The sequence below is a fragment of the Amblyomma maculatum genome, chromosome 3 (assembly GCF_055883805.1).
Source record: "Amblyomma maculatum isolate TAMU_Amacu chromosome 3, ASM5588380v1, whole genome shotgun sequence".
Taxonomy (NCBI): Eukaryota; Metazoa; Arthropoda; class Arachnida; order Ixodida; family Ixodidae; genus Amblyomma; species Amblyomma maculatum.
Genome location: NC_139346.1, coordinates 58,944,815 through 58,958,079, shown reverse-complemented (window position 1 = coordinate 58,958,079; position 13,265 = coordinate 58,944,815). Strand labels below are relative to the sequence as shown.

Sequence of the window (13,265 nt, the reverse complement as noted above, 5' to 3'; positions counted from 1 at the left end):
TGGACGTCATGTATAGAAGGTACATGACATATGTAATAATGGTTGATCAATTCGGGGTGGTCAATACATAGATTGACCAAGAGAATTTCCAACCTGATACATCTCTGCTAAAATAAATAACGCCGCTGCGCTTAACCGCAAACTGCGTCTACTTCATGAACGAGTCGCAAAAAACACCTGAAAAATGATGGACGTCATGTATAGACGATATATGACATATGTAATAATGGTTGATTAATTCGGGGTGGTCAATACATTGATTGACCAAGAGAATTTCCAACCTGATACATCTCTGCTAAAATATATAACGCCGCTGCGCTTAACTGCAAACTGCGTTTACGTCATGAACGAGTCGCAAAAAACACCTGAAAAATGATGGACGTCATGTATAGACGATATATGACATATGTAATAATGGTTGATCAATTCGGGGTGGTCAATACATTGATTGACCAAGAGAATTTCCAACCTGATACATCTCTGCTAAAATAAATAACGCCGCTGCGCTTAACTGCAAACAGCGTCTACTTCATGAACGAGTCGCAAAAAACACCTGAAAAATGATGGACGTCATGTATAGAAGGTACATGACATATGTAATAATGGTTGATTAATTCGGGGTGGTCAATATATTGATTGACCAAGAGAATTTCCAACCTTATACATCTCTGCTAAAATAAATAACGCCGCTGCGCTTAACCGCAAACTGCGTCTACTTCATGAACGAGTCGCAAAAAACACCTGAAAAATGATGGACGTCATGTATAGAAGGTATATGACATATGTAATAATGGTTGATCAATTCGGGGTGGTCAATACATTGACTGACCAAGAGAATTTCCAACGTGATACATATCTGCTAAAATAAATAACGCCGCTGCGCTTAACTGCAAACTGCGTCTACTTCTTGAACGAGTCTCAAAAAACACCTGAAAAATGATGGACGTCATGTATAGAAGGTATATGACATATGTAATAATGGTTGATCAATTCGGGGTGGTCAATACATTGATTGACACAGAGAATTTCCAACCTGATACATCTCTGCTAAAATAGATAACGCCGCTGCGCTTAACTGCAAACTGCGTCTACTTCATGAACGAGTCGCAGACAACAACTGAAAAATGATGGACGTCATGTATAGAAGGTATATGACATATGTAATAATGGTTGATCAATTCGGGGTGGTCAATACATTGATTGATTAGTGTCTAGTGATTGGTGATTTGTGAAGGAAACAATAGTTGTGCACACGAATATACTCCTTTGTGTGTCACCGGGTATAAACACGTGTGATGCAGCCTGTGGCTGTTGCATCAACGTAGCTTAACGTTAAACCATATACGCGTGGCAGCTTTGTTTCTGGATGTGTCCTCTCGTGATGGCTGTGCTCGACAAACAGCGAAGTCTGCGACGGATATCGAGCAGGCGAAAAGCAAGACGCTAAAAAGAAGGTGGGAAAGCCGCATCCAGGGTACGCAAATATGCAGCGGAAGCCGAGATGCAAAAACAGACCTGTCGACGACGGCGAACGCTGGGCTAATGTTGTCCTTAAAGCGAAAGTTGGCGAATCGGAATTTCAGCTTCGCGAGATAGCTTCAGATGATCGTTAAAATTATAGCATGGATCCATATCTAGCCTTTGGCTAAGGATCCAGATAGTGGTGATATGTATTGTGCTGAAGAAATATTAAAATGAATGAATGATTGAAAATAGGGTGAAGTTGAGTTTCTCTTTACAGACAAAGATGCTGAGCTGAATCATCAACTTCGTCTCAAAAAAACTACTGATGCTGTCTGGTGTGTTAGCGAAAGCTTAGAAGGTGATATGAGAAAGAGGGGAGGCAAGAAGATTCCGAAGACGACAAGAAGACCAGAATAGAAGCGATGTCGAAGAAGTGAAGACGGGGAGCAAGAAGAATCGGAAAGAACTTGCAACACTATCATCCAAAGATGGCTCGGAAGATGCCAAAAAGAAGACAGAATAAATGGAGAGACTGGGCGCATGCGCAGTTTAGGCTATACGCCCTACATGGTAACCATGGCTTTGCATGGCGTAGTGCAGCTTTCCCTTCAATAGGCCGGGCAAGGAAGCTTCTGTGATCAAATAAGCATCAGAGATGCAGCACAAAAGGGAATGAGTGCGCACGCTATCGCGTATACTCTTGCGGCGTAACTTAAGTCTGATGGTAAAAGCCCTGAAAAAAAAAGGCAGAATAAAAACACCATTAGGAAACAACAAAAAATCAAAATTTCAGTTTGAGGACGAAGCTAAGTGGGATAAGAGAATTTGAAAATAATTTGATGTGCATCAGCCTAATTTATTAAAGTGCACTGACATTAGCGGTCAAAATTGCGTTCACAAGCGATAGATTCAGGAATCGAATCCTCTTCACCACTACGCAAGTCCAAGAGTGACACATTGAATGCATTTGTGGATCCATTTAAACTCTAAACTTGGAGAATCGAAAAGCAGACGCGATGATCGTGCGGGTGACATTAGCGAAGGGAGTCGAAGGTCAAGGCGATTATAATAAAGAATATGAAATTAGCTCAACCACGGTGTCTTTCTTTGATCAGCTAATGGGCTCATCGCACTAGCACAGAACTCCATCTGAAGCGGAAGCGCAATACCTGGCGTTGCCATGTGTCCGAATGTACCGCAGTAGGTAGACGGCAAACGAATGCTGCCACCAATGTCCGTTCCGAGGCCCAGTATCGCACCACCAGCGGAGAGGAGACTTGCCACGCCGCCTGCAAAGAATTGAAAAGGCAGGGAATAGCCGAAGGAGCGTGGAGGACATCAGGTCTCTACTTCACTGTTACCTAGGCACCAATGGAGCTATCACTTGCACTTAACTGTTTTTTATTCATCAACCCATTTATGAATGAAATACTAAGGCATTGGAGGTAATAGTAAAGTCTTACAGAAGAAACAGGTAAACCTCTGTACACAATTTGCTGTACACAAAGAGCACTTCTATGTATTGTTTTCACACTAAATTCTCGCTAACAGACCCGACCTCCTGCGGCTCATCGACACATACGCCGGAGTATTTCTTTATTACTGGCAACACTTTACTTCTGTATAGAATTGTATATTTTCTGTAAGTCTGCTAAATCTTCCTATATTTCCCTCTTTATAGATTGATAGATGTATGTACCTAACGAAAAGTAAAAGGAGGGCCCAAAATTTATGTATCTGGCCTGTTACTCTTCCCCAGATGAGGAGAAAAGTGGAAGAGAGTCGTGATGGGCGACATTTGCGGTAACAAAATGTATGATACAAATACCCAGATACAGTAACTTTTCTCCCAAGCGGGAGTCCAGCCCCAAGTCCTCAAGATTAGGGAAAGTGCCCACATTGCCTGTAGTGCTCTTCATTTGTGCAATAAAGAGCAAAGTAGTAAATCATCCCAGAAAGGTCAAGGAAGTAGCTAGCATTATCTTTTCGCGCACGTACACCGGGAATGTCATTAATAATCGGATGTCCCAGCTAACTTTACCCGAGGGTTTAAAATGAAATCATTTTAATTAGGCCAGGGAAACTACCTAAATACAGCTGCCAGTAATCTGTCTCACGACCATTTTTTTCCATTTGCCTAATAAGTAATTAAGATAATTTTTCTTATTTACAAAATTCTGCCCTTAGACAATAAATGAGATTTATACAGATGGAGAACGCCTTCTATAACCCCCAATCTATTTATTTCCGACCAAGAAAGCCTGACTTGTATCGTTTTCCAAACTCCAAAGAAGCCCCGACGCGCATTCGTGTGCCCCGATTGTGGTGCTTTCGAACGTGGTTTTAGTGGACAACATTAGCTGCGGCCGTGACACGACAACCCAGTCCCTTCGGTAAGGCGCCGACTGCATCTGGCGGACGAAGAAACCACCGCAGACATATCGGCCTCGCGATGCAACGGGGTCATGGAGTCAAGGTCACAGCTTATTTTGTTTACTAAAGCCCAGGTTGAGAGCAGCACAATCGCGTGCTCGAATGCGCCATTCACGTGATACTTATTTTTATATTTGGCGGGCTTTCGTTTAGAGCTTAAAAAATGAAACGCTTGACGGTTTCTTACTCGGAAATGAGTGGAATCGGGGTTTTGGAAGGTACGCTCCAACTTTACAAATTTACAAATCCATTTATGGTCTAAAGGCAATAGTGAGTAAGTCAGAAAAATTGTTTGGTTACTAATTAGTTAATTTCAAAATGTAAAAATCCTGTGGTGAGCCGTATAGCTGGCAGCTGTATAGACGAGGTTTCTCCAGTCTAGCTAAATTGTTTTGTTTTATAACCCTCTGGTAAATTTAGCTTAGACACCCTGTATGCTCCATGGTGTCCGCGTTTCCACAAGTGGAATCGTTAAGGGAGTCCGCCTGTCCAGTTACATGTAAGTATGTGTGCGTGAAGTCTACTATTAAACGAAGTGAGCTTACTACTATTTATACAGTATGTTAATTAGGGTGCAACTTTCCCCGAAATATTCATTGGAACTGCGGTACGGCACAATCAAAGGAAAATATTATGGTAAAATGAGTCCTGAACTACTATTTCATTGAGTACTAACTTTAGAGCTACATCAGGGAGAAATGACATTAGGAAATAAAAGCTGTTAATGATTGACCTACCAAATTGTGCGGTTTCTTGTTTTTGTTTGGTTGAGTTGTTGTACGCTGAAAACTTTCAGACAACAGTTTCGCTCAAAGATGCTTATGCAGTTCCTATCAAGCGAGCGTTTTCAAGGTCTAAGCTCCAGCACTGTGCTTGCGCCAGCCGGCAACGTGCCTGCAATCTGACTCCTTATAGCTCTGGCAAAGGCCAATGCAACATTAACCTGTACGAAGCGGCGCTTACGACCTATTGTAAAAGACACCAGTTTGGACTTTATTTCCTTATATATATAAGCTCCAAAATCAGTTTGTCTAGCATGATATAAAATGCCATGGAACAAAATTTTGCTTCTGCGCAGTTGAACAGTAAGTTACTTCTTATGCCTTTTCCAGCTATAACTCCAGGGTGCCACTACACGCTCGCGTTGAAGTCGTTGGTATGCAAAACGTGCCAAGATCAACACCTTCAACAACACCACAGCAGTCCTCAGTGTAAAACCATTGCCAGTGTTATGTGAATTCTCTCAGTCGTTCTAGTCAAGTGGAGCTATGCTTAATTAGGCCCGGGAGAATGCAGCGTCAATAATTAATTCAGCGGTGGAAGCGGACCGCCAGTTGGTTGAATAGCCTTTCAGGCTAACGACAATAAGGTAAATGTAGTGCAGCGATTTCTTTTTGGAACCTTTCCTTTTTTTCGTCAGTCTCGTGGCAGATCTCAGGAACTACTGCGATTGTGTCGCTCAATCTACAACGAAAGGCGGGAAAGAAAATGAAGGGAAAATAAATCATATGATATTGTCCTGCTCCAGAGTGCTTATTTGAGTTTAGAGACCTATATTTGTTGACTGAAGCCTTATCTTTTCAGTTTTTTACTTATTGCTTCCTTTTCATCACACTTGCGTTTGCTTCGTCGCAATTACATTTCTTAAACTGTGAGGCTCATGGGTTTGTCGAGTGAAACTCGGAAATTTTTGCAACGTCGTCGTCTTTTATTAACATCGGATTTTTAGTTTTCTTATAATCTGTACCAAAGCTTGCAGTGGTTCGATGTTTGTTGAAACGGAAATATTATTTAGGATTTTAATTTTTCGGCATCGGTGAGAGATTTTCATTAGCAACCTTGGCTGCGTCACGGCCCTGGATGCACGACATTCTGCGGTTGCTCTGCGCTTGCTGATGACAATTGGGAGTTTACGGTTGGTTATATCCCATACATAGCAAACATGGTTATCAGTTTCAGTCACACGGTGTGTTAACTAAGGAGAACAAAGGTCCATGACTTCCTAGGTTGGTATGTCATAACATCATAGTTTGGCGGAAACGTCGGTGCACGTTGCGGGACTTACCTTGTTTAGGATGAATCTACTATTTGGTTCAAGATACGTTATCTGCACTGAAGAGACCGTAACCCAAATAAATTGAATAAGGACCGAAAACATTGAAAAAATCCAGGAGTTGTCCTTTAGGATTTTGATGAAAGAATCATTCTCTGTACACCGCCTGAGAGCAGAACGTGAGGAATAAAAAAAGAAACAATCATTGGTTTATGACCCCCTGTGTATGGAGAAATCCTGCAGCAGGTGCACTGATCGAAAATACATGTTATAGTCAATGTATTGAGTAAACTGAGGTCCGTTGATTAGCACTTAGTAGGAGAGTGTAGTGGAAGTGTGTCCGATGATCTAAGGAATTAGCCATGCACTACAAATGGTCGCTGGTTCATGAACAAAGTGGGGCTCGAAAGATTTCACCACTCTGATGACATCACCTGTGCGCCAGACTGGTGCATGGTTGTTCGTTGTCTATTTTGGTTCGGATAGACGACGCACCGGTGCCAAATGGTCGCAGTCATTGCACTTGCAGTTCGGTCATAAAAAATTATTGGTAAAGAGCGCACACTCGGCGAACTCTGGCCACAGCAAATGACTAATGACTGATAACATTAGTAACAGCGCCACGAAAATAGTGGCGCCACCAGCATTTGTCACCGGCGCCGACCGAAGCAAACTGCGGAAGCGCAGGGCCATCCAGGCGGGCTGCGTGTTTGTTCGTGAGGACGGACTGCATATGTTTACGGCTTTCTTGGGCTTCGAAGTAGAACTACTGCTGTTTGTCAGAACGGCAAGGTGAGGAAGGCTATTTTGCCTTAAAACGTTGCATTTCGAGCAGTTTAGGCTGACCACGCAGGGTGGTTTCTTGAATTGCGCAGCTTGTGATCATAGCCCATGACATTTTTTTTTTTTTTTGCAGTACTGCTGTTTGACAAAGCCTCTCAAAAGCAAAGGTGACTGCTGTTATAGCCATTAAGCCGTATATGCAACCTAATTTTATATTTAAATGCTAAAAATGAATAGAACAACAATACCACATCGTACAGAACAGATATAATGCGCCGACAGGGCATGTTAGTACGGCAGTGATTGCTTGCATCCAACCTGCGTGCCATTCAGCAGCGCATTTCGGCATTCAAACTGCTAGCCTTTAACCGAAAATGGATGTGCGTCAAGGACAGGCCGCTCGGTGCGCTACAGTCAATTATGTCGCTGAGCCATATGAAACTGCCCCCTCTGTACTGTGTAATATCTCTATATTCCGGCCTCAAAGCGTGCATTTGCAGAACGATATACGACGGACGCGCCGCTGGCGCTGTGTTACTCGGTGAAACTGCCCATCAGGGCGACATCTTGGGCCCTGTAACGGCCGCTGTTAATTGTTTAAGAGGATATGTTTCGCCGCTACACCATTTCGAGAAGGCGCACAAATTCTTCAAATGCAAAGTACATCCTAAAATGAAAATTTAAACAGTTAGTTAACGCATTTCGCTGGAACTTTGAATTTCGAGCGAACTACTTAAAGCCTTGCGCTTTTCGTGGGGTCCGCCGTAGGGAAAAATATAGCTCTAAGGCTAAAAATAATCCAAAGATATTTACCCCTTTTATATTAATTTCGTTCCTTCTAAAGAAAGAACAGTCGATATATAATTCAGCGCGAAGGACTGATAATAACAACATCCTCATGTGATTAAACAATGCCCTAATTCGCCCAGCTATGTCCACCTCTGTACATCCCCATGGTTGGCAGAAAGTTTTACCCTCGGCCGCATTCTATAATGCTGGTTTCCATTTTGAATTTTAAATCTATTTCGTCTTTTTTTTTTTGGCGTTGGTTCCGGTTATAGATAGCTGGAGCCGCTGTTTCCAAACATTCGTGTAAAGCTGCCCACATTAACCTACTGGCGTTTGCTGCCAGTGCCACCAATGGGCAGCATCAGCATGCGTGAGGAGCAGTAGCAATTTTAAGCGGCTCCACATGCCGGATTGTGAAATAATTTTACACAATCGCACCACTATATGTAACAATATCTGGTATATTTAAGTATACTGAATTCTTTTTTTAATTTGCTTATCACTAGTCTTACTTTCTAAAACACCTCACATCGGCATATGCATGGCATAAAACATGAGCCATTGTACGGATGTTGCCATCAGAGATAATGCGTGCCCTTTATTCAAGTGATATAATTTTCTGCCTTCATCCAGACGCGGGGTAGAGTTTAGTGAAATTAAAAACCTTGTTCAGCCCAGCAAAATCTCTGAGTGTTGCTTCACGTGCTTCTGAAACTACTAAATTATTGTATGCCGTCCGTTATCGGACGTAAGTTTGACGCTAGCAGTTTTCGGCAGTCGTTTAGAGCAACATAATGCGCCACCAGAATTTGAGGAACCCATCAAATATGCTCGTCTAATCGGATGAGTTTAGGCGAGGCTTTTGATCACACGTTGGTGATACGCTTCATTATACACAAGTTACGATGCTAGGCTTAAACAGCACTGGTCTACTAGGCTAAAAATTGGCGCGGCGAGTAGCTGTAAGCTGAGTGCTCAGCGGCTTGTGGGACCGAGCCCGTCCGGCACTCATACCGGAGCTGCCTCCGGCAGTGCGGCGTGTGTCATATGGGTTGTTTGTGCGGCCGTGCAGCTGGTTGAAGGACTCGGTCCAGAGGCACAACTCAGGCGTGTTTGTTGTCGCCACCGGGATGGCCCCTGCCTCGCGCAACAAGCGCACACTGTCGGCGTCGTGGTCAGCCCGCTGGCCATGCCATGCGGGCAATCCAGCGTCCGTCACCAGCCCTGCATGGTATGCGGTGCAAGTATAGAATAATGTGTTTAGTTATTAGTTGCCTTTTCCTAATTCGTGGACATGTGATGCTCATAAATGTCAACCATAAAAGCAAACATATTATTTGCAAAGATTGAATCACTCAATCTAATAATGAAAACCACACACGTTTCCGCTGGAACACTGCAAATATTGAAAAGGAGCTTTTCCTACTGCTTCTTTCACATAGATTATCGAGGTCTGGGTGCCTTGCTAAAATGTGGTATTAGGCACAATTTTAGGATAGAAAAGGCTTCACATTCACATTTGATTCAAAATGAATGCACGCAGCTGTTCCGATGTGTGCTTAAAAGAATAGAGTGCTATTTATTCCTTAAGATTGAAAGAATACAAAATAATCGCGGTCCTTTCTTTTCAGGATGTTTAGAATTTTCCTCAAGCAGTCATGGAAGAAAGCAATCCTTTACGTATAAAAAAAAAAAAGCTCTTCACCAATACTGTTCAAAGTATTGGGTGTAAATGCGAAGGTTTCAGTTGAAAATCGCACATGGCTTTTCTCAAGTATTTAGAGTATTACTGCTATGCCCAGCATTGAACACAGCCCATTTCAAGAGTATAGTAAAAAAAATGTCTCAAAAATCTCAAAACACTTTTGGCACTTAACGACGGTGGGATGTAGAGTTGTGAAGTGAGCTTACAGAAAGCTTCTACTCACTACAATTTCTAGGCTGTAACACGAAGTAACACCGTCAAGGTGTTCAGCTGATACAACAAAAACTCTAAGCACGCGCTCATGCTCCACCGTGCGAATAAACACGACTGGACACGTTCTTTTCAAAAGTAATTTTGCCATGTATAGTCTGCAGTATTTTAAATAAATTAATAGAACAACTTTCTGAGGGTCCTGAGTAGAATGCAGCCCTAAATTCATGACGATTTTCACCTCTCTCCACTGTTCGTTTCTGTTTACATTGAAACTTGGTGCATTAAAATAATTGAAAATCAGCGCATTATTTTTTTGGTTACAAGACGACGAAGAGATTATGCTTTCTCCTACTGGCAATGATGCCGTCGTGATAGTTGTTCAGCTATACAAACGAGAGAGTGAAAGGCTTGTAAGAATCCAGTCAGTTCACAGGTAGTAGCATGAATTGGACGAAATGTCCTGGCCATTGAGCCCTGAACATTTTCCCAAGTGTGTTGGATGGTTGTTCCGGGCCAGTGCAGCTTAGGAGCGCCGCCTTACTGTTGTTGGGAAAAAGAGCTTCATTGGCCAAGTCAGGTACTAAGGGCACTGGAAAGCGAAAGTAATCTTACAAAGACCAAACTCGAATTTTGGAATTAAGCAAGCAGCATTCATGACGCTTAGAAACGAGCGGGGGTTCCACTCTCTTTTTGAACAAATTCAATTGTTTTCTTTTTTTCCTAATACGCTTCTTGAGACACCAAAACGCCTTCTGTTGCTTCATTACCAGTGCTGGTGGACCCCAGAAAAACAGAATACCGTTAGCTAGGAAGCCGGCCAACTTAATTCTGATGTTTAAGTTTATAACTATTCCCAGTTCGCAAACAAGTTGCAGTTGGGGGTTTCTAGACACCCATAGTTCTTCTCAGTTTTTTTATCAGTCATAGGGTTTGAGAATTTAGAAAACACGATTACCTCGTCAGTGTGGTTCAACGCGCTTTGTCTTATCTTCTCCGAAATGCTCGTTTTCAATTCTGTCTCTTTGAGCACCACCCTCAGTGCCCTTTTCGGTCCCGATTTCGTTGAAGCAGCAAAGAGCGGTGAGCACAGGTGAGACACAGAAGGGGACGGGTCATCTGCGCTGTTAATTGGTAGCACCGGTGTAAACGTTTAGAGTATAATACTTTTTTTAATACACGTGCATTTTGCCGCCATATACTATATTTCTTTTTGGCTTCACCGTTCCGAGGGTATTCGCATTTTCGAAATTGTAAAAGATAGGGTATTACTACTCGCCGGCTGAAATACCCAGTTGCATGAAATCCTAAATATTATAATTAAATTGTTACTTTGCAGAGATCACCTAATTTGCTCACTATTTAGCATTAGCCCAGTATTCAGACATCCGTCAAGACTGGTAGAATCGTGCAGGAGAAAATGTCTTCAAATATCGCAAAAGCTTGCCTAAAGAACATGATATCTATGCCATGTGATAAATAACCCTGCCGCAGAACTGATGATGATACTTTAATGCCTCCCCATTATCAGAAAAAAAGTGTCCGCAGTAAAATTTAATGCGGAATACATTACGTGACATATCGACAATAAAATCCATGCGTTATCCAGAAAACCGTTAATGGTGAATGCCACATGACCTCCCGCGAAGTTTTAAACGCGCGATGATTACGGTAAACGGACGTCACGTGTTGAGCCAACTAAAAAAATCATATTCAATGGTAACTTATCCAACCACGTGCTAAATTTACCTCAATTTGTGTATAATAACCGACCTGGCTATAAGAAAAAAATGTGATCTCTAGATGGGACCCAAACCCAAGAGCTTCGAACCCAAGACTGTTCGCCTGTGAGCCACAAAGATTATATGAACCAACCGTCATAACTCAATCTTGTGTGGGTTAGGGGGAAGCGGGATTTAAATGTGGTTTCTATGGTCACTTTATCTCTCAGCAGGACGCGTAGCAGGACTCACGATGCCATAATGTTTTCACATTAAATGTAGGTAAGCGGTCTTAAGCGCCCTGTGCAATTCTTTTATTCAGGACCTTACATTTCCGGAATGAATGCGTGTAACGCGTTCCAGGTCAATTAACGATTGCAAAACTGATGTCCTCCCTCTTATGCAGTGTCTCCTTCCTCTCCGAGAATTCGCCGCACGTGTGGTTTAGCGCCTTTTAATTTATGAAAGGTAGAGCGCAATTAAACCTTCAATATAACATGAAAACTATTATTCAATCTATATATTTTAGTAATAAATTCCTAATAACATTGCTCAGCCTTAAAACACCAACGCTGCAGGCTGTGATGGTCGGGATGCTGACCTTTTAAAGATGCTGCGTTTTCCCTCGCAACGGAAATTTCGTATTTTATTCCCGTTTTTTTTTTCAATGCTTCTGCATGTTCCTCGCTTACAAGAGCGATTCAGCATGGCTCACCTTTCACCATGACAGAACACTTAGTGACAAAAGGGACGCCCAACAGCGGTTTGGCGAGCTCGAGTTCTTGCGGGGAGCTGCGCTTCACCAGCTCGTCAACAGCGCGAGCTTCCTCGAGGGCATCCTCAAAGCGCTCGTCCACCACGGCGTTTACAAACGGCTCCACCTCCAGCACTCGACGCCAGTAAGCGCTGATCACAGCCTCGCTGCTCACCTGCGCAAGTCATGCAGAGGCGCGTGTAAGAAAAGCAAAGCCCAAGGATCTCAAAAAGAGCGTTAAACATTTTACAGCCGAGATCTGGTTAAGTTTCCAAGGAACGCTGAAAGCGTCTATTGGTTACATTTTAATTATTTCTGCGGAAGACTAAAACCCGATTTCATACTAGATCATCTCCGCATACCTAGCATTGACGTCTGTATGTCTTCTTTATGCAAGTTGTGTAAAGATGTTATATTTAAATTGCGAGCCTAAGCAAGTCACCTTCATGAAACATATTTTATGTGCATTACATCAATTGTTGTAGCTAGGAATTTTCCAACAGTAGTTTGCTCTTTATTTATTTATTTTTATTTTGAGATACTGTCAATCCCACTCAGAGATTTTTACAGGAGTGGGTTCATTTGCTCATACAGGCATACACACATACGTACAGAAGGCATACACACATATGTACAGAAGGGTAAAATCGAAAGCTCTTACAATAAAAGGAAAATGAAAAGGAGGCAACCTTAAGAAAAATGAAAGATACAGTCATTCATAAGTTGACGTCATCACAGGTTCACATTATACATAGGAAATAAAACAAACGCATTAATGATGTCATCACTTCCTCGTGGTTGAAAATACAGAATTTCCGGCAAGTTCAACAGACTTGCCGATAGTGGACCGTGAGACCACTTTTTGATCTAAAGAGTTCCATTCTCGCACAGCTCGCGGGAAAAAACAAGAAACTGTATGTGTTATTAGTGCAAAAATATTCTTGAAGTGTGAGTTGATGCTTATGACGGGTGTCTCTCGAAGTAATAAAATAAATGTAGGTGTCAGGATCGTTACTGTAACTTTGTTATACAGGATGAGATGCAGAAATTTGAGACATTGTGGCATCGCACGGCTAGTTAATGTATGAATACCGATCTCGGCCAGCATCTGCGTCGTCGAGTCGGTTCGCCTGTATCTGTTACAGATAAACCGAGTGGCTTTTCGCTGGACAGCTTCGAGTGTAGATATTTGATTTTGGCTGCATGGAAACCACGACACGTCCGCGTATTCAATTCCTGGACGCATAATCGTCTCATAAACCAGAAGATTGGCTTCGTTTGTAGAGTACCGCAAGGTCCTTGTAAAGAACATCAGCTTTCGCACTGCTTTGTTTGCCACATATTCCACATGAG

The 13,265-nt window shown here is 42.5% G+C and overlaps 1 protein-coding gene across 1 annotated transcript in view; it reads right to left on the bottom strand.

Moving 5' to 3' along the window:
* Positions 1-13,265, bottom strand: part of LOC146194831 (fatty-acid amide hydrolase 2-A-like) — a 99,005-nt gene that overhangs the window by 32,549 nt on the left and 53,191 nt on the right. Inside the window, exons 2-4 of the mRNA XM_084596135.1 lie at positions 11,874-12,087; positions 8,537-8,746; positions 2,634-2,753 (exon numbers count right to left, since the gene is read on the bottom strand). Coding sequence (XP_084452261.1) covers positions 2,634-2,753; positions 8,537-8,746; positions 11,874-12,087 — 544 coding nt within the window. The remainder of the gene's footprint in view (positions 1-2,633; positions 2,754-8,536; positions 8,747-11,873; positions 12,088-13,265) is intronic.